This window comes from Chelonia mydas, chromosome 5, assembly GCF_015237465.2.
Source record: "Chelonia mydas isolate rCheMyd1 chromosome 5, rCheMyd1.pri.v2, whole genome shotgun sequence".
Taxonomy (NCBI): Eukaryota; Metazoa; Chordata; order Testudines; family Cheloniidae; genus Chelonia; species Chelonia mydas.
Window position 1 is genome coordinate 39000442 of NC_051245.2, and position 24626 is coordinate 39025067.

Consider the following 24626-nt stretch of genomic DNA (forward strand, 5'->3'; position numbering starts at 1 on the left):
GCTGGAATGCTGTTCATCTGTTCCATTTGCAGTGTTGGGATTATTTAAAAGGGTGACAAACCTTAGGAAACCAAAATTTCATACAGAGGGGAAGGATTGTTGAAAATCCCAGGTTAAAAATCTCTGAGGATGTTACTCTGTTAAAGTAATGGCAAGAATTTGGCCTTCTACAAAGAATTTGTACCAATTTACCTTCTGCAAAGAAACGTCCATAATTTTATGAAGCAAACATGTAGGAAAGATGATAAATCAACCCTTTAAACTTGTATATACATTGACTATACATATACTTAGCATAACCTTACTGAGATGAATAATGCAGTTTGGAGCAGAGTTTAAAGTGGCTGGAAGTTATTTCCATGTCAGCATTTTTGTGCCAAAAATACCTTTTTTTTATAGGCGAGGCTGGTAGCAACACCTGTAGTTAAGGTGTTTCCATTATAAGACATTATGTTCAATTGCTTACAACCTTGCAAAATTTAGGGCTTAAATTTTCCCTGCCAGATGTGTGCCTTGGGATGATTTTTTGTAAAGTTTTAGCAAAGACAGTTCAGTGGTTTCTGAGAACAAAGTTAGGGAAAAGTATGTTGTTTTGCCTGTGTTTGGTTGTGGTTTTTTGTTTGGTTGGTTGGTTGGTTGGTTGATTTTTTTAACAACCATTTCATTGAGAAGCTTTAGTGCATCCAGGTATTGGAGCAGAAACTTGAAATTTGTCTGGGGGTTTCACCGTGATATTGAGCATTTGCCCTTTGCTGTCCTCATGAAAATCTACCCAAAATTAATTTCCCCATACTAATTTCCCCCTACTGTTACTCACACCTTCTTGTCATCTATTTGAAATGGGCTACCCTGATTACATTGGCCTCATTACCACTACAAAAGTGATTTTTCCTCCCTTGGTATTCTACTGTTGAGAATAGCCCACTTCCATTTTAGTTGAATTGTCTCATTAGCACTGACCCCCCACTTGGTAAGGCAACTCCCATCTTTTCAGGTACTGTGTATATATACCTGCCTACTCTATTTTCCACTCCATGCATCTGATGAAATGGGTTTTAGCCCACAAAAGCTTATGCCCAAATAAATTTGTTAGTCTCTAAGGTGCTACAAGTACTCCTTGTTGTTTTTGCTGAAAAATTACAGTTTGCCCATCCACTGTAGAGGTTTGTTAGAGGTAGGCAGCATTATATTCCAAAGACTCATCTGCACTGAGAATCCTCCATTGCCACACAACTTTTGTGTGATAACTGGAATGCACACAGGACATCCCCACAGAGGGACTGTGTGGTCCGTTCTGGAGATTCAGGGACTGGGCAGGACTTTTCCTGGAATTGCTCATTCTAGCTGCCAAGAGCAGTTGTGGTGCCACATGCCAGAACTGAAAGCAGGGAGACTCTCTCTTCTACGCTATAAATTCTCCCCTCCTAGCTGCAAGGAGGAAAAGGAGAAAGCAGCCTGACTAGAATGCAAAGGAGTGAGGAGTCAAGGGGGGAAAAGAAGTAGGAACCAGGGAAGGGATAGGAGCAGTCTGAGGCCAGAAACAGGCAGAAGGATCTATAATAGCTAGAGCATGCTAACATCCAGAATCTGCAATTGACTTGAGTTGATTCTGGTGCTGTTTAGCAAACAGCTGTGAAACTTACTGGCAAAGCCCCCTTTGGTGGCTGAGCCACATAGAAGATAACAACTTACTACTGCTACTTGTTAGCTCAAATGGTAAAGGTCTGTGCTGTGGATCTAAAGTTCCTATTTCTGCTGATGACCCATGTTGAGTCAATATGGTTCTAGGTGAATAAAATGCTTATAAGATGTTACATGCTTTGAAAAATCAGGCCCTTAGGCCTCTCAAGTTGGGCTCCCAAAGTTAAAGGACGCTTGAAAAATTTGTTCTTAATCTTCCTATGGTTCAATTTCTTATCTGTAAAGTGGGGATAATATCTTACATTGAAGAGGTGTTGTAAAGATAAATTCATTAATGTTTGTGAATGGTTCTGGGTGTCATAGAAAAAGCCTCTGAGGAAATTTAATAATTTTTTATTCAGTGCAGGTTTTAAATACTATGCAGTAAATAAGACATGGGGACATACATTGAATGATGATGATAAAATGGAATAGTGACTAGATACCCATTCAGAGAATATTATCCATCTTGTGCACTAAATGAGGCAAAGTCCTATAGAAAAATAGCACACAATCATGTAAATAAAGATTGTCTTAATGCACATTGACAGAGGAGCAAATTAAGGTTCAACAAGCAACCTAATTTTGGCAGTTTTCTGACTTTTGAGTGTTTGACTTTGCAGCCTTAATGTTATTAGCACAGTGTTTTTGTATGTAATATGCATTCTCAATAAGGACAGACTCTTCAGAGATCATGTGTGAAGTGATATTTTTCAGAGGCTTATTTATTATTTGGCCAAATTTGAGTGGATTTTCACAGCGATGGCAAACACACACATCTCTGAGCCAAAGCCCTCCCTCCCCAGCCAACTTTAAGTCACTGTTCCAAAGCAAGGGGACATTAGATATCCTCAAAGAAAAAGTTACCAGCGTGTTTTAATATGGACAAAGCAATGAGTTTATCCCTAACCTCATTCATGGAAATGGCAGAACTGTTTTAACTGAATTTTTCCCCAAAAAAAGTTCAGCGTCAGGCAGATATGCAGCATTGGAAAATTTCAACCGTAACACTGCAGTTTGGGAAAGCTTTAAGCAACTGAATCATGTGGGAAGTGTCAGGCAACCTTAATATCGGGCGGTGCTACCAGCCCTGCTTATCATAGGGATGACTGAATTGCTGCTGAAACATAAAAAGTTATATGTGAGATATGTCATGAATTCTACATACATAACTACAAAACTATGTTTTAAGAGGGGACAAGAATAACTTCTCCAGTTGAAGCTGCAGGGAGAATTTTAGGCAGTCATATTAATTTTGGCTGGAACATGGATGCAGAGATTTCCAGTTTAACAGTAATTATCACAAGATCTTTTAATTATCGCAAGATTTCACAACTTCCGTTTTTATACCTCCCAAAGATGATGCGTAGTATTTTCAGAAGCACCTAAGTGATTTAGTAGCAAATATCTCATTGAAAGTCACTTGCGTGCTTTTGAAAATTGCATCGGACACCCCCAGCAACATAATGGCATGTTATGATATGCTGGATCAAGTTCAAAAAATGACTTAGATAAAATATTGCTTTCTGTTGTCTCACCACACCATTTCCTACACAATCTAAGATTTCGTTGCTTTTCCATCCAAATACTGACCAAACCTGATTTTGCTTAATTTGTGAGACCTGATGAGATCACAGCCCAAGTCCCCTTTTATAGACAGTACTTTCTTACTTGGTAAGAGTACATTAATTATGTTGTTTGCATTAGGAACAACTTTTCTCTGTAGTCAGTGAACTGTGTAAATGCTTAAAATGATTTATTTTCTGTTTGTGAAAATAACTTTTACGTTTACAATGTGTGTTATCACAATAGATAAGTTTTACTCTGTGATATTTAGATCTACCTAGCCATCTGACATGCAACTCTTATTGTGCACCACCAGTTTTTAAAAAGTAAGCATGTATGAACTGTAACGGCTATGTACTACAACAAGTGAATTTATTTCTGGGTTTTCTAGAAATAAATAGCTGAGATTTCCTTTCCAACAATACTTTAGAAGCACAGATAAAATGACTTCCTGTCTCACTATTTCCTGTATCCATGGTAACCTCTCTTTAACCACTCACTGTGGAAGAGCCTATAGGAAGACTGTTTCCTGAGTGAACAGTTGCAAATCCTAGGGCAAAAAGTGAGTGCTCTGATAAACCGGAATGTTGCTAACAAAAGTCTTACAGCAAGTCTAAAAAGTAAACTTGTAAGTAAATCAAATGAACTGCCTCACAAGCCAACCGATAATATGAAGTTGTGGTTTGCGGTAAGACTTTTTTTTTTTATATATATATATATATTTTTTGACCTTAACTGGGCTCACTTGAAAGTAAAATTCAAAACGGGAATGAAAGGTTATGGATGAAAAGAAACTTGTTTCAATGTATAAAATAAGTCAGTAAGTATTTCTTTATGAATGCCAGTAAAGCTTTAAAACTAGGCATTTTCAAATATATAAAAATAAGGAAAAGAATTTGCAATGTGTTGAACTTACTGAAAGCCATTGTTATGACAGAATTAGTTGCTTTTAAATCTTTGAAATGATAACTGATTAAATATATTTCAACTAGCTTGGCAAGCGTATTCATTTTACCATTCTTTTACTCTATTTTTAGTGCCCTTCTAATATAGGGTAATTGCCTAAGAAGCAGTATAATCTTTATGATGTTTAACTATTTAGTGTCCAAAGAGAGAAGATGTAGAATACAGTATTTAAAAGTACTGTTTGTTCATTTATATGGCATATTGTCTGAGAATATTAAAAATATCACAAAGAGTTGCATCTGTTTTTTAAAATTATACGAATAGAATCTTAGAACTTTAAATGAGCAATATTTATAAATTTGATTTTTTTTATCTCTAATAGCTAAGTCAGAGATGACTGGAAAAGCCAAAGACAGGGATGTGTGTGGACTTCAAAGTTCTGTACCCTGCACACGAGTATTCCTCCATATCCTTAACTGTTTTCTTTTGTTGCTGCTCCAGAAAGAGGTACTTGGCTGTCCATCCGTCTGCCAGCTCTGCACTGGGAAACAAGTTAACTGTCGTAACTTAGGTCTTTCAAGCATTCCAAAGAACTTTCCAAAAAGTACAGTACTTGTATACCTCAGTGGAAATAATATATCGCATGTAATTCCAAATGAATTAACAGGCCTTCAGAAGCTTGCTGTGCTCTATTTGGATAATTCCAGCATTTCATATGTGCATCCAAAGGCTTTTGTTGAACTTAGTGAACTGTGCTACTTACATCTAAATAATAATCACATAAAACGTTTGGATCCAGGAATATTTGAAGGGCTTTCAGATCTTCATTGTTTATACCTTCAGAATAATCAAATATCTTTTGTTCCTAGAGGATTATTTAGTGGTCTTATTTCAGTTCGATACTTAACGCTTAAAAGAAATCGCCTCAGTATCCTTGGAAGTGGCACTTTCTTGGGAATGATTAATCTTCAAACGCTTAACCTAGCCAACAATAAGATTTCACGGATATCAGATACAGCATTTCATCACCTTGGAAACCTTGTGTATTTGTACCTTGAAGGTAATAATTTAACACACGTGCCATCAAAGGCTATTGGAATACTTAAAAATCTAGAAAGACTTTTCTTGTCTCACAACCCTGTTGGGTCAATACATCCTTTTGCATTTAAAGGACTTGTCAGGCTTGAATATCTATCTTTAAAAAGTGCAAAAATAAAAAGCATTGTCATGAATGGATTTGCTGGATTAGATAACCTTAAAAAGTTAATTTTAAGCCATAATGATTTAGAACATGTAAATTCCAACACTTTTACTGTGTTGCATAATTTAATGTACCTGCAACTAGACAAGAATAAAATAGTTAGCATTGGTGATAATACATTTGAAAAAATGGGATCTTCTTTGAAGATTCTAGATCTAGCATTTAATAACCTTACCTATTTGCAGCCGAAAGTGCTCAAGCCTTTGGTTTCATTAACTCATCTACAGGCAAATAACAACCCTTGGAACTGTAGCTGCACACTGCTTGGGCTACGTAATTGGCTGGCATCATCTTCAATCTCTGTCAAAATCCATTGTCAGAATCCCTCAAGATTGCGTGGTAGACCTTTGCATTATGTTAAATGGACCGAATTTACAAATTGTGCTATCGCTACCACTAATCCAGAAACCGCCTGGAGTGTAGCATCTGTAGGTATCCATCATAGCACCACCACTTTAGTGATGGCATGGCATATGGTAACCAAATATGATACACTTGTACATTTGGAAAATGCTGGAACTAAACACGTTACTTTCTGGGGAAGAGCTCCAACCACATCTGCCAGTCAATTTCTTTATGAAGAATATGCTGCTGGGAATCCATCAGAAGCAACAACAGTGTTATCAGTATTACCAGTGCAAACAGCTGCACAGATTGTGCCAGTTAACTTGACCATGGAACAAAAAAGTGTATTTCCTCCAGATGCTGCATCTGTATCCTTAAAAACATCTCTAATCTGTACACAGCAGATGGAGAAACTGAATCAGGCATTTGACATTTTATTAGCCTTTTTCATTTTGGCTTGTGCTGTGATCCTTTTTCTAATCTATAAAATCGTCCAGTTTAGACAGAAGCTGAAGATGCTGGGAGATTCAGTGGAAAAGGGAATAGAGTACTACAGTTTTTACGAGGCTGGTAGATACAATGTAACTGACCCAGTTCAGTCCCTACCTCAAAATCCAATGAGAAGTTCAGAATTGGACCAAATTAGGCTTATCAAACGAACAATGCCTGAAAGTCAGGCACAAGTCATCTTGTTTGAACATTCAGTATTGTAACTTACTCAGCTAGACTTTTGATGTTGAATCTATTGTGGTTTGAAATGTCAAGAAATCAAGTGTATTAAATTCTCTTAAAAATAGTTGAAATTTTTCTGTTCAGTTAACTGGTTGATGGTTTTGTAGAAAATGCTATAATTTGGAACTTATATCATGATTCTTACTCCAAATGTCACAAAATTTCTTAACTTTTAATAGCTATATGGTCATTTGAATCTTAAATCTGTGTCATGGACAAATCTCATTCTACTCTGTCCCCATATGAGGGAATCCTTCATTCATAAATCCTGTAGCTAAAAATGAGTGTTCACCCTGTGTGAGAAGCTAAAACTATGCTTTTAAAAGGTTTTGTTCTTTTCAAATATTTATTATTTTTAATAGAAGCAACATAAAATAGCTTGTAAATGAGTAAGCAAAACTGATGGTGATTGTTGTTGTCAGCATCATGAAACTGAAATATTTGTGTGAGAAAATGGTTCTCTTAGGAAGATTGTCTCTTAATATGTGACTAGTAATTCAAAATGACTATCTGAAATGGAGCAGAAAACAAAAGGGATGAGCATTCCTTTTCATTTAACTTGGATTAGGTTAAATCTTCTGAGAAACAGGCAAAATAAACTATACATTATTTGTATTTAAACACAAAATATATGTTGCTAATATTCGGAGTAATTGTTACAGTGTGTATAGTATGTATATTAAAACAATATATACAGTATAATTAATTATCCAAAAATCATAGTTATCCGAATCCACAGTAAGTCCCCCTATGTTAGTTAATAGCATTTCCATTATCCAAATGCCCAGTTATCCAAAAGTTTTGGCTGTCCCCCAGGCATAGGCAGCAGGTGGCTAAGACTAGAGGGCGCTCGGCCTCCCTAAATCTATCTCTGCCTCTGTGGTATAGTCACGAGTGGGTTGGGTGGGTCTTAGCACCCAGGCCCACCCAAATCTGAGCACCAGCCACAGTTCTTAAAGTGATGGCGGTTATGGAGGGGTCTCAGCCCTAGATTTTTTATTTTATTTTTTTAAGATTGAGCCAGGTTGCCAAGGGGCATAGTCTTCTAGTAGAAATGCTGCCACCTCATATCATTCTACACATCTCTGCTTCCCGATCAACACAGGCTCTGATTGTTTGGAAGCTGAAAGCCAATCAAGTTTTGGCCAGGGTGCCCACCCAGCAATGGATGAGGGCAGGGCCTCCAGCAATAGGAAAGGAAGTAACCTAAGCTGGGTGGCATTGGCTAGAGATGGAGTTTGTATTGATGGGGAACGGAACAAAGCCTGGGACTGGCAGCACGAGCCTGTTTACCAGGTCTCAAGACCACTCCTTGGTGCAACCACTTCTCTCACACTCATGCAAAAGAGGGACTCTGCCCCTTACTACCTAGCTCTGGTTACTCCTTTCCCATGGGCTACTATCTCCCATAGCTAATCTGATTATAGCCAACATCTGCCACCCACCCAGGGCCGTGGATGGGTTGAGGCACGCTTCAGCCAATGGGGAATCAGTAACCAGAGCTGTATGGTGTAATGGCAGAACCACTTCCCTATTGTCATAACGGAGCAGTGGCCAGGCCATGTTTGAGTGGCATTGTGACCTGGCACGCAGGGTCTTACTACTTCCTGCCTCTTCTCTGCTCCCACATGGACACAAGCTGCACCCACATAAGCCTACGTGTGGCTATGCCCGTGGTCATCCTCCCCTTCCCCCTGCGCCCCAAATATATCACCATCCTCCCAGGCCACGTGGATAAACAGAAGTGAACTGTATATTGTTTGTTCATGTATGTATATATCTTCTCTCTGCATATCACACTAAGTGGAAAATAGGGTATATAGAGAAATAAATTTTCCTGTACACTGAAAAAAGGACTTCATAATATCCAGCATCAGAGGCCTAGATAATTATTGCTTAGTAGGAGGTATTTTTTCATCCCAAGGTTAATATTTTTTTTCCTATAAACTTGTAAATGCCAGTTTATGTATCATTCATCATCCCATTTAAGATTTTTTAATTAAAAGCGCCGTATTATTAGATAGCCTTGGCTGAGTGGTCCATTTTGAATCACAAGGTGAAATGACTTTGTCTCAGCCAGTACCAGAGATTTAGCTCTTAAGATCAGGATTCATCTTGAATAAATGTAAATTAGTTTTTAATTCGTACCTTGCATCTGTTTTAGCTATTTATTTTTACTCAGCATATTGTTTGATTATGTCTGCTGGTAGCCTGGGGTGTGTTTTAAACTGTTTTAATTTTCTTTTATTTTGGGGCTATATTTATTTGATGTTTTCCTCCCCAAACAATGTGAATGATAGCACTAAAAAAGGTAGGTATAAAAGTTTGTCACAACTACTAATTTAGGGTCAGATTTTCAGCCAACCCTAAACTGGGTCTCCATTTTTGTAGGTGCAGTTTTGCATCCATAGGTAGTGCCCAGAAATGTAGATCATTTATGTATCAAAGCAACCAAATCTACAAGCACAATATTTGTGCCTATAGTTTTGCGCCAGTAAAAATGGAGACCAGTGTTTGAAAATGTGTTCCCAAATGTGAAATGAATTCATGTTGTTCAACTATAGAGCCAGATCCTTTATTTTCAGAGTACCAGCCGTGTTAGTCTGTATTCGCAAAAAGAAGAGGAGGACTTGTGGCACCTTAGAGACTAACAAATTTATTTGAGCATAAGCTTTTGTGAGCTTGCATTCGATGCATTCGATGAAGTGAGCTGTAGCTCACGAAAGCTTATGCTCAAATAAATTTGTTAGTCTCTAAGGTGCCACAAATACTCCTTTTCTTTTTAAGATCCTTTAGTGTTGCACGTCCCTTTTTCATCATGCTGCCAGTAGATTCTGGTCAGTCTGCCATGGGACGATCACCACAATGTGCAAAGGGCATCCTCTAAAGCGATGTTTTTCAAAGTTCAGGTCGCGACCCAGTACTGGGTCGCGGCATGTAAGGCACTGGGTCACCTTGCTCAGCACCCAGGGACCCGAGTGGTTCTGGTGAGCACTGCCGACCGGGACGTTAAAAGTGCCGTCAGCAGTGCTGCCCAGCTAAGGCAGGCTAGTGCCTACCTGTTCCAACACCGCGCCGCTCCCCAGAAGCGGCCAGCAGCGGGTCTGGCTTCGCGCGCTGCCGTGCTCCAAGCACTGTGTCTGCACTCCCAGCCAATGGGAGCTGGCAGGGACGGTGCTGTGGGCGAGAGCTGTGCGGAGCCACTTTTGCATGCCTCTGCTTAGGAGCCAGACCTGCTGCTGGCTGTTTCCAGGGCACAGCACAGTCTGCGGTGCCAGGACAGGCAGGAAGCCTGCCTCTGCATCCTGACTGTGCCGCTGACCAGGAGCCACCAGAGGTAAGTCCACACCCCAACCCCACGCCCCTGCCCCAGCCCTGAGCCCTCCCCCCCAAACCTGGGACCCCTTCCTGCACCCCCAACTCCTCATCCCCGGCCCCACCCCAGAGCCTGCACCCCCAACGCAAAGCCCTGACTCCCTCCTGCACCTCAACCCCTTTTCCCAGCCCTGAGATCCCCCCAAACCCAGAGCCCCTCCTGCACCCCAAACCCCTCAACTCCAGTCCATTGGGTTGCAGGCATCAACAATTTTCTTCAACCGGGTCCCCAGAAAAAAAGTTTGAAAACCACTGCTTTAAAGGCATAGAACCACCAAAGGGCTCCTGTATCATCCCACTTTCCTGCTGGCAGCATAGGGCACATGTCTGAGATTCCTCTATGTTGGATTGATCCCCAGCTGCAGTTTCAGCTTCTCAGGTTACTCTAAGCTGCTATTGAGGACTGCTCCTGTTCACAACAGCCCCAGTGCAAAAACAAGCTTTCCACTACCTTCAGACCTGTGCTCTCAACCTACGCTGCACTATATACTCCTTGCTATAGCTGAGTGTGTGACCCATGATTTCTTTGTATTAAATGTGGTGCAGCATCAGCATCCTTTAATGAGACTTTTCTATTTTAGGTCATCTATTTTAAGTTTAAAAATGGATCACTAATATGCTACTAAGGCAACAGCTACTATGGGTCACATGACCTTGTTTCAACCAATTGGCTTATTTGGCATTAGAAGGATACTTTTACAACTCTGTGTGCTATAGAGATGTTAAGTATAATATGCACATGTATTTAGAGGGGAGGAAAGCATGGAAAATATTTACTGCCTTGGATTCAGATTTAAAATGAGATTTATATATCATGGTCATTGAAGCTGAAACAGAGCTATCCAACATCTTAGCTTTCTTCTTGCCCCATTGTGCTTATTGTCGCATTCTGGTTCTTATATAGAATTTCACTGATCTGGTGGTGGTAGGTTTTCTTGTGGGGTTAGTAACAATTACAGAATATGAAATGAGTGGATATTTTAAAATATTTCCGTCTTCCTAAACAGTCTGTAACATTTTATATGTCTGTACTTAGTAGTATGGGATCAATATAATGTCCTAAGTTAGAGAAATTCATGTGGCTTCTCTTATAACAGAAGGGATCATATGGACCATGCTTTTCAGTTTTTATACATTTGTTCCTTAGATCAGGGGTTCCCACTGTTTCAGAGTATAGGTTACATTTTAATACAGCAACCCCTCAAAATCAGACTGCCCTCTCATTTTTGATTGCGTAACATTCCTGAGGCAGCTACAGCCATTGCTTACATGCACAAGTGATATTAGGTAATTATTTAATGTAGTTTTAGGCTGTTTCTCTATGTGATTTATTAGTTGGAAATGAGGAGAAACCAGTTCCATGTGACCAACAAGTGCTCTGTGGACCACAAGCATTCCACTGACCACAGTTAGTGAAATTCTTCATTACATTTTCTTAAAGATACTACAAAGATGGTGTTGATATGGAAGCAATTTTGAGAAAAAAATTCCATTGTCAAATGAAAAATACCATTGGTCTGATTTTTCGAAGTGCTGAGCACCCAAAAATCCTGCCGATGTTGATATGAGGTTTGGAATCAGACTGGGGGTGAGGGTGGGTGTATTTTTTTCTATTAAAGGAAGCATGCATTAATTTTCCAATATTCACATTTAATATATTTTTTTTTAATTCAAATGCTATTTTAGTAAATGAAAAGAAGTATATTCATTGTGGTGTATTTCTGGCGTTATTCCCATCCTCCTAGCCCATGGAGAAAAAGAGTGAAGTTTTAATCTACCCTTGCCACCTCTGCTACCCTTGGCCAATAGGGAAGTAATTTTAATGTTCTTTCCCATTGACTTATCAGTTCCTACATCAATCCTCTGGGCCGTTGTGGAAGAGTATTGAAGATTTCACCTCTGTACTTTTCCTCCTGATCTTCAAGAAAGGGAAGCAAAGATTCCAGTTCCCAGTCCAGCTCGTCCCCCTCCCTCCTCCTTCCCCCTCACCCCCCCACCAAGGTGGTGATCTCACAACTCCCTTTCTGACAGACTAACAGGATATACACTTTAGGGGCAGGGGCAATGTGGTTGAGTACCCACTTTTTGATTCTTCGGGGTATGTGTTTTATTAAAATGATGGTGGCAGAATTTTGTCTACAGTAGTTTGGTATGTTGTTGATATGGTGAAGCTGAATTTTTGCACAAACTTATTAGAATAATAAAAAATTGTGAATAGCATGGTTGGTGGAGTAGAGAGAGGGCAAACGTTTATAATATTTTCCCTGGAACCCACACCATTTGGATGCTACATCTCACTTCCATTTTTATTCTGAGAAAGTAAATATATATTAAAACAAGAGATGTAAACCTAAACATGTCACAAGTACACATACTACATCCTGGTGTAATTTTAATTATAGCATAAGTTTTTACTTGCAGACAGGCCCTTCCACCAATTAAAATACTGTTTATGGAGCATTGGAGCTGGGTCCTACAGTCCTTACTAACAGGAGATATAAACCAGCGGTGCTGGATCCTAAGTTTTTTTCACAGGATTCCAGAGAAAAGTTATGCTCTGAATAATGAGGGAAATGCGATTATCATGAAAGCACCACCGGCTAGTAATAAAAGTATTTTCATTGGCTGAAATAGAACTATATGGAATAAGAGGAGAAGGGTATGGCCTAGATGCTTACTTTTTTCTGTATTAAACTCCTACTATAGACAATATTAATTGTTTAATTTTTGAAAGAAAAGTTCATTTGAACCAGGGGTGAGCAAACTTTTTGGCCCGAGGGCCACATTGGCGTGGGGAAATTGCATGCAGGGCCATGAATGTAGGGCTGGGGCAGGGGGTGCAGTGTTCAGGAAGGGGCTCAGGGCAAGAGGTTGGGGCAGAGAAGGGGGGTGGGGTGTACAAGGGGGCTCAGGGAAGGGGGTTGGGGTGCAGGAGGGGTAAAGGCAGAATGCGGCAGGGGGCTCAGGGCAGGGGGTTGGGGTGTAGGTGGGGTATGGCGGGGGCTCAAGGCAGGGGGTTTGGGTGCAGGAGGGAGTGCGGGGTGCAGCAGGGGGGTCGGGGTTGGGGTGCAGGAGGGGTTCAGAGTACGGTCTCCGGCCCAGCACTGCTTACCTGGAGCAGCTCCAGGGTGGCAGCAGCACGCAGCAGGGCCAGGGAAGGCTCTCTGCCTGCCTGCCCGCGCTGGCCTCGGCCCCGCGCCACTCTGGGAAGCAGCCAGCACCACGTCACTGTGGCCCCTGGGGGACGGTGGGCCGAGGTCTCCACGCGCTGCCCTTGCCTGTGGGTACCTCCCCTGAAGTTCCCATTGACCGCAGTTCCCCATTCCTGGCCAATGGGAGCTTCGGGGGAGGTATCCACAGGCAAGGGCAGTGCGCGGAGCCCTCTTCCCCCCTCCCCCAGGGGCCGCAGGGACGTGGTGCCAGCCATTTCCCGGAGCGGCACAGGGGTGGCAAGCTCACGGGCTGGATCCAAAGCCCTGAGGGGCCGGATCCAGCCTGCGGGCCGTAGTTTGCCCACCCCTCATTTAAACACAGTGTCCCTAGTGCTGTCTTGAATCGGCCTTCCACTTTGATTTGCCAGTACCTTTCTAGGAACAGACACTGGCTAATTTTGTAAATCCTTTATTTTGTTACATTGATTTGCAAGAGGTTTACTTGAGAATAAGTGAGAGTAAGACATAACACATTTTATATTGCCCTTGATCTTTAATGTAGGTTTGTTTTTAGACAATGGTAACCATGCATAGACTTGTTTTTTTCAATATGTGTCTTGTATTCTAAAAAAATTGTACTGTTTAATTATTTGATATTTGGTAAGGGTTTTGGCATAGTTGGAAAAAGAAACTTTGTTCCTTTTGTTCCATGGCTGAAAAGTCACACGCATCTTTACTGAGCACTATAATTTTTACCCACTTTTGGCAAGTGTTCTGCATTCCCTGACTATCAACTTTGCAGTAGTCTACATTTTTTAATCTTTTTACCAGATCCTGCAAGCACAAAGAATAAAAATGATAATTTCTCTTATATATAAATGTAATAGAAAGATCCTTTCTCCACTCCCAGATAAGAGGAAGAAAACGATGATGAAACAAATTTATAATCCAGATTCCTCCCTTTCAGAATGTTCCTGACCAAACAATGTTACCACAAAGCTCTATACCACTTCTTGCTTCCACCCTAGCTCCAGATGACAGGATCTCAGGTTCCCAATGGTCAATCTTCTCCGATATGGTTTGGAGAATCACAGATCCTTTGAAGCTTAGGTGTTCAGGTGGGCCTTCCTATGAGCTTTTGCCACCAATTTTGTAAAAACTGAAACCCCCCAAAAATGTGAATAAGAGAGCTGCCCAGTGTAGTTTGCACTCTGGCCACTTAAGATAATCCACTCAAGAGACCCCTGAACAGGTGGATTACAGTTGGCCATTTCCTGTCCTGCAGAACTGTACTTTCCATAGACCAGCCCTTGTTGATATATAGATACCAAAACCCCAACAATGGTCCAAGAATCATGCATCTTGAGAGCAATAGAAAATATATGCCAGATGGCTTGTGCTTCTGATTGAGTGTCATATGCTCAAAGGGTATAGTCTACACCTCCAGAATCCCAGAGCTATTCAAATGCAGGAACTCGTTGAAACCAGCCCTGTATGTTCTTTGCATGCTTGGGCCATGTGCCATATCTGCTATACTGTGTCCTGCTTGTGTCCCCTTGTTGCGTCCTTTTGTGTACAATTAGACTATTCTACGCTTCATACTGAAGCATTTGATAACTGATGTGGATTTTTGGTGTTAGACGTTTTAACACCAAGTTACAAGTTCATTTCCTAGAGGACATGTTCTAGACTTGAGTGAAAGATGGGACAAAAGCTTTTGATGTCAGGATGGTTATTTAATCATAGATTAAATAAAGTAATATCAAAGCAGGTTTTAAAAAAACTTTTCATGTATTCACTATAAAACTTCAGAAACAAAGACATGAAACATCCTAGTGCTAGATGCAGTGTGTCTATTTTTCCTAGGTATGTAGTATATTTTCTTCCTTTTTTGGATGAAAAGAGAACATATTCAAATAACTATAAGTAATCTGAAAGCTGCATTTTATAATCTTTTATAAGCAATTCTCATCTTAAATATGAAAGTAAAATGAGAACCTGACAAGAATTAGAAAGTAGAACTTCAATTAAAAAAAAAACAATTTTAGATTATTTTTACCACCACTTAAATACAGTTTTACTTTAGAAAATAGAATATTTAGAAGATAGGACTGAGGTAAGCCAACTGCAATATACCTGGGCATGAAGGCTTCAACAATTAGGAAACTCCAGCTAGTATAAAACACTGGGGTAAGTCTCCTCAGCAACAGAGGCTACCACAAACACATCACACCTGTCCTCCGCTCTATACACTGGCTTCCCATGGAATTTCGAATCAAGTTCAAGGTCTTCATCCTTATCTTAAAGATGCTCAATGGCTGAGGCCCAGATTATCTAAAAGATCCACCCCAGTTTGAAGATAAAGTCCAAGGCTGTGAACTTTGCTCTTCTGGCACAGTGGAACTTTCTACAATAATGATAGCTCTTTCTTGGGAACTGGCCCAAGACAAAAGAATGAACTTCCACAAGAACTAATAACCATCACAAATCTCACTACTTTCCACTCTAAGAGCAAGGCATATTTCTTTGGCCTTGCCTTTTCTCATATAAACATATAGCTCTGTGTGTATGTGTGTGTAAATATATTTTTTTAAATCCAAAGTAAAACATTCCATTGCACACAGTCTTCCCCTGGGGAGGAGATGAAAGAACAAACAAGCAACAGATTTTCGTCACATTGCTTAATGCATTACTGGAGGGTACTCAGATATTATGGTTAAAGGTGCGGTATAAGAACCTATATAGAACAGAATAGTATATACGTAGGCCGTGTGCTGTTAAAGTGGCTTGTTAAGAGGTTGGATGCTCCAGCAGAGTCGATAGGAGCATTCTAGTGCCTTCATGAGACTAAGCAAGCACTGCAATATCTGTATCAGAAAAAAATGTTTCCTAAAGTATTACATGCTTCCAGTATCGCCCTTCCCAAAATAGTGAAAGTTATGAGGCCAGTTCAACAAATCCATTTGCAAGCTATGAAAGGATGAAATGGGCCTTAAAATAGAACAGGAGAGTCACTACCATCAACCTGTCACAATGAAGTATAAAAGACTGTTTTATAGCTGTCTTCAAAGCTAGGTACAAGGTCTTGTTTCCCTTAGCTGCTTCATTCAAACTAAAACTTTGAAAAATTAAACTTTTAATAGAGGGCTCTTCAATCTACCAGACAAAGGCATAAAAGATACAATGACTGGAAGCTGAAGCTAGATAAATTCAGGCTAGATTTAAGGCACAGTTTTTTAAGAGTGATGATAGTTAACCATCGGGATGTTGTGGATTCTCAATCACTTAAAGTCTTTAAATCAGAATTGGATGATGCTCTAAAAGATGTGCTGGGTGAAATTCTGTGCCCTGTCTTACACAGTAAGTCAAAACAAGATCATATTGGTCCTTACTGGCCTTGATGTAAAAACAGCCTATTGCTGGTAAGGGTATTCATTCAAATCCAAGATTTTTCTTGAATTTCATTTCTCACATGACTGTTGAATTCAAAAATTAAATTTAAGTAATTTTGTTATTCAAGAAGGAAAGCATTTTTGGGGTAGCCACAATTTGTTCACAAGCTTATATACAGTATTTTAGTACAAAGCCATCTTTCATAAAGACAATGTTGATATGCTCCTCCTGTAATAGCAAATTTTAGAAGTTGTTTAAGAAAAATTGTTCTCCTTAACCTCTGAGGATAGGACAAGAAGCAATGGGCTTAAATTGCAGCAAGGACGGCTTAGGTTGGGCATTAAGAAAAATTTCCTGTCAGGGTGGTTAAGCACTGGAATAAATTGCCCAGGGAGGTTGTGGAATCTCTGTCATTGAAGATTTCAAGAGTAGGTTAGACAAACATCTGTCAGGGATGGTCTAGATAATACTTAATCCTGCCTTGAGTGCAGTGGACTGCACTAGAAGACCTCTCGAGGTCCCTTCCAGGTGTACAATTCTGTGAAATATATTATTGCTATTAGAAACCATGCTTCTTAGAATCAGTCCAGTATCACTCTTTCTCCCATACTTTTAATCTTCCTTAGGATTACATAGTCTTTTTTTAAAAGAGCAAAATACATTCTCCCTCCTCCTTGTAACAACCTTTTATGTACTGGAAACTGTTATCATGTCACACCGCTCAGTCTTCTCGTCTTCAGACTAAACAAACCCAATTTTTTCAATCTTCCCTCATAGGTCATGTTTTCTAGACTTTTGATCATTTTTGTTGCTCTTCTCTGGACTTTTTCCAATTTGTCCACATCTTTCCTGAAATGTGGTGCCTAGAACTGGACACAATACTCTAGTTGAAGCCTAATCAGCGTGGAGTAGAGCAGAAGAATTACTTCTTGTGTCTTATTTACAACACTCCTGCTAATACATCCCAGATTGATGTTCTCTTTTTTTGCAACAGTGTTTCACTATTGACTTATATTTAGCTCGTGATCCACTATGACCCCCAGCTCCCTTTCCAGAGTACTCCTTCCTAGGCAGTCAATTCCCATTTTCTATGTGTGCAACTGATTATTCTTTCCTAAGTGGAGTACTTTGCATTTGTTCTTACTGAATTTCATCCTATTTACTTCAGACCATTTCTCCAGTTTGTGCACATCATTTTGAGTTTTAATCCTATCCTCCAAATTTAAAGATGAATTGCACTCATATAGTAATGATAAATGTTTTCCCCTTATTTAAGATACTTCAATTTTTGTCCAGTTTTGTAACTGTCTACAAAGTTGTATGGTATAAGTTATTGGTAGACGTATAGTGCAGTCTCATTCTTCTAAAGGGAAAAAAAAGAAAACTCTACATTTCTAGTTATTTACCTCTTAGATACTTTTGGTCACTTGTTTTGCCAGTTGCTTCCTAGCTGTTTTGTGTAATTTATTTTAAAAGTTTTGAAAAGCTACTTGACAATGTGCTCAGCTGAGCATTAAATAATGAAAACATTGTAATATAGGTGTGCCCTATGCTTATCAAGCAAATTTCCTGTTTAGCTAGTCCAGCTAAAACATTTTCCTGTTTTTTTCCAGTGTTATCCAAGATAAATTCTGTGGCATCATTAACATTTCTGTGGAAGGGCTGCATGATGTTATGACCGAAGATCCTGAAACAAGAACATACAAAGAGTAAGTGGAAAATCTAATTAACCCTTGTGTGCTGAATAGTACTAGCAGTTTAAGATTTGTGCTCTCGCTCTCCCTCTCCCTGGAAAAACTGCTTTGGGGAGTTGAGACAGTTGCATGTTCTGAAGAAGTCTGTTTTCACAATAGTAGATTTTTTTTGTATGGGGGTTTCATGGGAGTATTGAAGCATGAGAAAAGTTTTGTAATTTTGTAACAAGCTTGAAGTGGGAGTAGACTAAATTAGACTTTGGCTAATAAATTCACCTAGCACATGGTTTTACAAATTGTGCATGTGCGTGCGTGTGTGTGTGTGTGCTCCGATTTGTAAGACATTGTGGTAGGTAAATGTATGAGGCAATGTCTAATTTGTAAGGCTGTCGATTAATCGCAGTTAACTCACGCGATTAACTCAAAAAATTGTAATTAAAAAAATTAATCGTGATTAATCACAGTTTTAATTTCACTGTTAAACAGTAGAATACTAATTTAAATGTATTAAATATTTTGGACATTTTTCTACATTTTCATATATTGTATTCTGTGTTGTAACTGAAATCAAAGTGTATATTATTTTTATTACAAATATTTGCCCTGTAAAAATTATAAAAGAAATAGCATTTTTCAATTCACATCATACAAGTACTGTAGATTTTTTCGGTTACCTAACTGCACTCAAAAACAAAACAATGTAAAGCTTCAGAGCCTACAAGTCCACTCAGTCCTACTTCTTACATTTAGAGGAGATAATGCTGCCCTCTTATTTACAATGTCACCAGAAAGTGAGAACAGGCATTTGCATGGCACTTTTGTAGCCGGCATTGCAAGGTATTTACATGCCAGATATGCTAAACATTCGTATGCCCCTTCATACATAGGCCACGTTTCCAGAGGACAATATTTAAATAAATGGTATTCTATTATTGTTTAACAGTGTGATTAATCACGATTAATTTTTTTAAGCGCTTGACAGCTTTATTAACTTGATCTCTTTATTGCATGGCTTTTCATGAGCATGTGTATGTACACCCCTATGTATATATTAAAGAGCATTTGGTTTATAAATTATATGTACTTCATTCAGTGTTTCTCCTAAGGTGGTACACCTCTACCCTGATATAACGCTGTCCTCAGGAGCCAAAAAATCTTACCACATTCTAGGTGAAACTGCGTTATATCGAACTTGCTTTGATCCACTGAAGCATTCCCCCCCCCCCCCCCCCCCCCGAGCGCTGCTTTACCGCGTTCTATCTGAATTCGTGTTATATCAGGTCGCGTTATATCGGGGTAGAGGTGTATCAATGAAAGCATAAGTTTTTCGGGCTTGTTCCCAAAGCAACAAAGCTTGCCTGTTGAGACTAAATTGTATAAAATGGACATAAAATGACCTTGATTTATTGCTTAAAATGAACCATGTGTTTTTGCAAGATATCCTGTTTCTAGTGTTTGGGGAGAAAATCAAGACTGGATGAAATTTGGTACCCAACTTACAGCACTGGAGAGACTGGGAGCCCATTCTACAAGAGTAACCCTTCCTCCACAGCTTGTTTACATAATAGTATCTGCATCTTAGATGTAAAAGTCTTTATTTAAATGGTCCTCATCCCTCTTCACGAGAATTACTGTGTGCTAATCTTCTGCAAGGCATATCTGATGATGCAGTTTCTTGAGAGAGAAAGGAACCTTATTAATCAGTAACTGGAGCTCCCAAAATATATTGTTGCTGCAGATCCACATTTATCCATCCTCCTTCCTTGCTTCTTGGGAGTACTGCACCTAGTTTAGACGAAGTAGAGAAATGAATACTTATGTGACGAGGCCTGGTTCTTGGGTCCGCAGATGGAAATCCCCCTCCCCCCCATGTTTAAAATATGTTAGAATGGTTGTGAAATTGCAAGGCCAGTGTGTCTCTGCGGAGGTTATATATTCTGAGAACTCTAGTCATTGGTAAGAAATTTTCCTTCTACAGAGGTCATAAGCACTGTGACTCAGGTGTTTTCGGACTTACAAAGGATTCCTTAACAACCTTAGAAGTACTTCTAAGTCACAATGTATTTATGGTCAGGTAGAGCCTTTGTAATTCTGAATGTGCTGCTCTGCCTAAATGCATTAAAACAACGTAAATTACAGAGGTATTTCGGAGTGTAAAAAAACAAATGTAGGTACTGCTTTCACGCGTCCAATTCCTTTATGCCTTAATCCTCCTTACACATTTACAATGAAATATAAAAATAAATAAAATAAAATGAACAATCGTGAAGAGTAAACCTTTTTGTTAATGGAAAAAACAAAGACTAGCAATAACACATCAATATAAGCTGCCATCATATTTTATTCCCCAAGCAGAGACCATATCAGCTACAAGAGAGAGAAAGCAGGATTTTACGTATAAATATCTTCCTATTGACAACACTCACACATATGTATGAGGGGGAAAAATCTGTTCTCCAATGCTATGGTTCTAAGGATATCAAAATACAATGTATTCTAGAAAGCAAGAGTGTCATTATGGAGATTTTCTCCAGCATGTTTATCTTCTGTCAAGTTAGAGGATGTTTTAGCTGAAAAATAATTTGAATTCAGTTTACAACTTTATATTGCAAAAAATCAGTGTTGTTCAGGCTCATAAATAATATACACTGTTCCTCTGTTTAATTTGGCAGCAACAGGGATATTAAACAGGAAGAAGTTAAATTCTGCTATATATTTTAACCCCCTGCTAAAAAAATTAAAAAGTGTTCCGTTTGAACTACATCAAACACATCCCTACAAGAAAAAAACAGAACTTTAAAACTCAGAGATAACACACAATTTCTTTATCTCATCAGCTCCAAAATTCAGTGTCAATCTGACAAAAAAACAGATATCACAATGAAAGCAGAGTGTGATGTCATAGCTGACATTGGTTCAAAATATGGATTATCCATTGTCAACAGATCCCTCTTGTACCTGTGAAGAGAACATGGAGCTTAAGCGTTATAATGCAGGAATCAAAAAGGTCTTACTATAGGAGAGGAGCGTTCCTTTAATTTCAACCATCTCTTAGATATAATTTAAACACATTGAGGGGTTTGTTAATTAAGTAACTGTCAGTATGGAAGAGAAATGTACAAAATATAAATTGATTGAATATTTTGTTTTTTCCATTGCAACGCAGCATATCTGAACACCACATCAAACCAGTAATCTGTGTAGCCTGATATCCTGTCGCTGATAATGACCAATGCAACATACTTCAGAGGAAGGTTGCAATAAACTCCATAGTAGATAAATAAGGATAAACTGCCTGATAGGGGACAATTCTTTCTAACCGCTTTGTTTGTATGTTTTAATTGGTTTATGCCCTAAAGCAGGAGGTCTTTATATCTGGTACAAAAAGTTTTTTTACCCTATGTATGTAACTGTGGATGTTCCCATTTTTCATCCAAGTGTGTAATCCTTGTGACAATGAGTTGTACAGGTTAAGTATGTGCTGTGTAAAAAGAGTATTTTCCTTTATCAGATTTTATATATTACTTTTAAATTTCATGGAATATTCTTTGTTCCACTCTGCTTCTCAGAGATTCATTGTCCTAAATTAAAGTCTCAGTTTGTTCATGTAAAGAAGCAAGTTTACTTGCTGTACTGGTTTGTGTAAGTCACCTAAACTCCATGCTGAGGTATGAATCAAATCCAATTTCTGTTCTACTGATTCATGTGTCATTATCAGAGCAAGTTTTTGTGTGGTTAGAACTTAGTAACATTTTCTGCCTCTTCATTTTGTGTAACTTCTGAAAGTATTATTTCAGCTGTAAGTTGCAAAGTCTGATTTTGTTAACTGCCAGATGGTCCATAATACTACTACCTCCTTACCATAGGCTTTTGCAAAGAGCTCTGTGGATCTGGTTATTTTATGGTTGGTAGTTTGTTACTGGTTAAGAATCTCTCTCTAATTGCCTTCCCCAGTGTTTATTTAGACACTAAAGGAACTGGGATAGGGTTGTATTAATGTTTTGTCAAGGGCAGTTTTTGTTTTTGTTCCCCCCCTCCCAGAGACAGTTTATTTACTATCCCCAGTGAAAAAATACTCAAAAATCTTAGACTTCAATTATAATGCAGCCTGGAACCTTCATTGGCAACTTGGGTTTACACTACAATGGTGCAGACTCCATGGCTTATCTTAAACATAAAACAAGGGAAACCCTTGGGTTCTGTGGTTGCTGTTCAAACACAAACTTCTCTTTCACATTGCTAATATATATAGTTTTGTAGTATGCTCTTGACTTGCAAAGGGGACAGAAAGGATCTGTGAACTAACTAGTGTCAGAACTGATGCGAGTCTTGTGATACATTTCCCAAGTACAGATATGTCCTAAGAGAGAACAGTCTTGAAACAAAGGGAACTGACACCTTCTTCATTAGCTCATTGAGGAGCACTTGGACTGCAGCGTCTTCACCACAGGGGGCTTATTACATTATTTATTGGCTCATCATAACTTTGGGGTCAGAAATTTGCAGCCCCACATCCATATGTGTGCCTTTCCTTTCATTTCTACCTATCTACATCAAATTATGGAACACACATCTCCTTTTGAAAATAAATTTCTTATTCACCAATTCACTTTTACTGAAGACCCTAATCACTTTTTACTGTAATAAAACAAACCTCTGAGAGCCATTTTTAAAGTGCACCAAGCATTTGTGACGTGAAATACTGGGATTATATAGCACTGTTATTAAACTGAACCTTGAAAAACCTTAATGAAAGAATAAGTTAAACCACCACAGAGCACAAAAGTAGAGACAACTTTATTAGTAAGCAGCATTCAACAGTAGGCTTACTTTGCAGCCTTGGCACATGCACAGTTCTTATAAAGCAGAACCAATCCCTCAGCATCTGAAATTTTTAAATTTTACTTCAAAACCTGACTTAAACCAGAGACTTAAATAGAAAAACATTTGAGCCCTCCCTGTAACCACAGTAACTTCTAAATCCATATGTCTATTTAGTGTAGCAAACAAACTGAAAAAAACGGGACTTGGTTTTACATATGACGTAGGAATACATGTTTTAAAAACTGGCTCAATATATTCTAGCTGAAAACAAATTGTCTAAGCAAGTTGGCAATTTAAAAAGGACATTATTGCCTCTAACAGTGGAAGCACCCCTTTACAATAAAATAGGTACCGCTAAACCTCTTGAGTGACATGGGACCCTTTGTTATCTGTTGATAATCCTGTTGAGGTGGCTACTGTTAAAAAGCAATGCTAGTTTTTAAATAACTTATAAATATTTTTCCATTATCTTGAAGACCTAGTCTGCCATTTATTTCTTGAGTGTTTTAATTCTTAGTGTGAATTTACAATATCTGTATTCCTGTTCTTAGCTGCATGTTGATGTCTCATTTTGAGGAGCCCAAAATGACAGAAGATGAGGAACCTCCTACAGAACAGGACAAAAGGAAGAAGACGGTAAGTTCTTTATATCTTTAGTTAAATGTTTGGAGTTATAATTTAATACAGTAGTCAACCTTAAGTCTTTGCCACTGGATTTGGTTCATCCATTGTTGTCATTTATAGTACGCTTTAAAAACTCTACTCCCAATCTGAGAGGTCAGGAACCTTTAGAACAAATTGCATAGAATAGACAATTATACTTTTGCATTTTTTTCAGACTCTAAAGTCTAGTAAAGAACAAAATAGTCAGACACATAGCAGAACATAATTTTTTGGGGAATAGTCAACACGTTTTTTGTAAAGGGAAATCATACCTCCCCAATCTACTAGAATTCTTTAAGGGGGTCAACAAGCATGTGGACAAGGGGGATCCAGTGCATATAGTGTATTTAGATTTTCAGAAAGCCTTTGACAAGGTCCCTCACCAAAGGCACTTAAGCAAAGTAAGCAGTCGTGGGATAAGAAGGAAGGTTCTCTCATGGATTGGTAACTGGTTTAAAAGATCGGAAACAAAGGGTAGGAATAAATGGTCAGTTTTCAGAATGGAGAGAGGTAAATAGTGGTGTCCCCCAGGGGTCTGTACTGGGCCCAGTCCTATTTAACATATTCATAAATGATCTGGAAAAGGGGGTAAACAGTGGGGTGGCAAAATTTGAAGATGATACAAAACTACTCAAGATAGTTAAGTCCCAGGCAGACTGCGAATTGCTACAAAAGGATCTCTCAAAACTTGGTGACTGGGCAACAAAATGGCAGATGAAATTCAATGTTGATAAATGCAAAGTAATGCACATCAGAAAACATAATCCCAACTATACATATAAAATGATGGGGTCTAAATTAGCTGTTACCACTCAAGAAAGAGATCTTGGAGTCATGGTGGATAGTTCTGTGAAAACATACACTCAATGTGCAGCAGCAGTCAAAAAAGCGAACAGAATGTTGGGAATAATTAAGAAAGGGATAGATAATAAGACAGAAAATATCATATTGCCTCTATATAAATCCATGGTATGCCCACATCTTGAATACTGCATGCAGATGTGGTCGCCCCATCACAAAAAGGATATATTGGAA

The 24626-nt window shown here is 38.9% G+C and overlaps 2 protein-coding genes across 9 annotated transcripts in view; both read left to right on the forward strand.

Moving 5' to 3' along the window:
• Positions 1-24626, forward strand: part of IPO11 (importin 11) — a 295900-nt gene that overhangs the window by 252689 nt on the left and 18585 nt on the right. For 7 of the 8 annotated variants that reach the window (XR_006291241.1, XM_037902875.2, XM_037902874.2 and 4 more), the window contains 2 exons: positions 18024-18119; positions 23480-23564. Coding sequence is in view for 7 of the 8 variants with exons in the window: in XM_037902875.2 (XP_037758803.1) it covers positions 18024-18119; positions 23480-23564 (181 nt within the window). In the remaining variant the exon portion in view is untranslated. Of the gene's footprint in view, positions 1-4534; positions 4650-18023; positions 18120-23479; positions 23565-24626 lie in introns of those variants that run through there. The other variant, XM_043547525.1, reaches the window with a different exon arrangement.
• Positions 4546-8632, forward strand: LRRC70 (leucine rich repeat containing 70). The gene has a single exon (XM_007055351.4). The coding sequence runs from the start codon at positions 4546-4548 to the stop codon at positions 6469-6471; it is 1926 nt and encodes a 641-aa protein (XP_007055413.1). The 3' UTR covers positions 6472-8632.

Coding starts and splice junctions, on each gene's coding strand:
- LRRC70 (XM_007055351.4), top strand. CDS start 4,546: ATGACTGGAAAAGCCAAAGACAGGGATGTGTGTGGACTTCAAAGTTCT.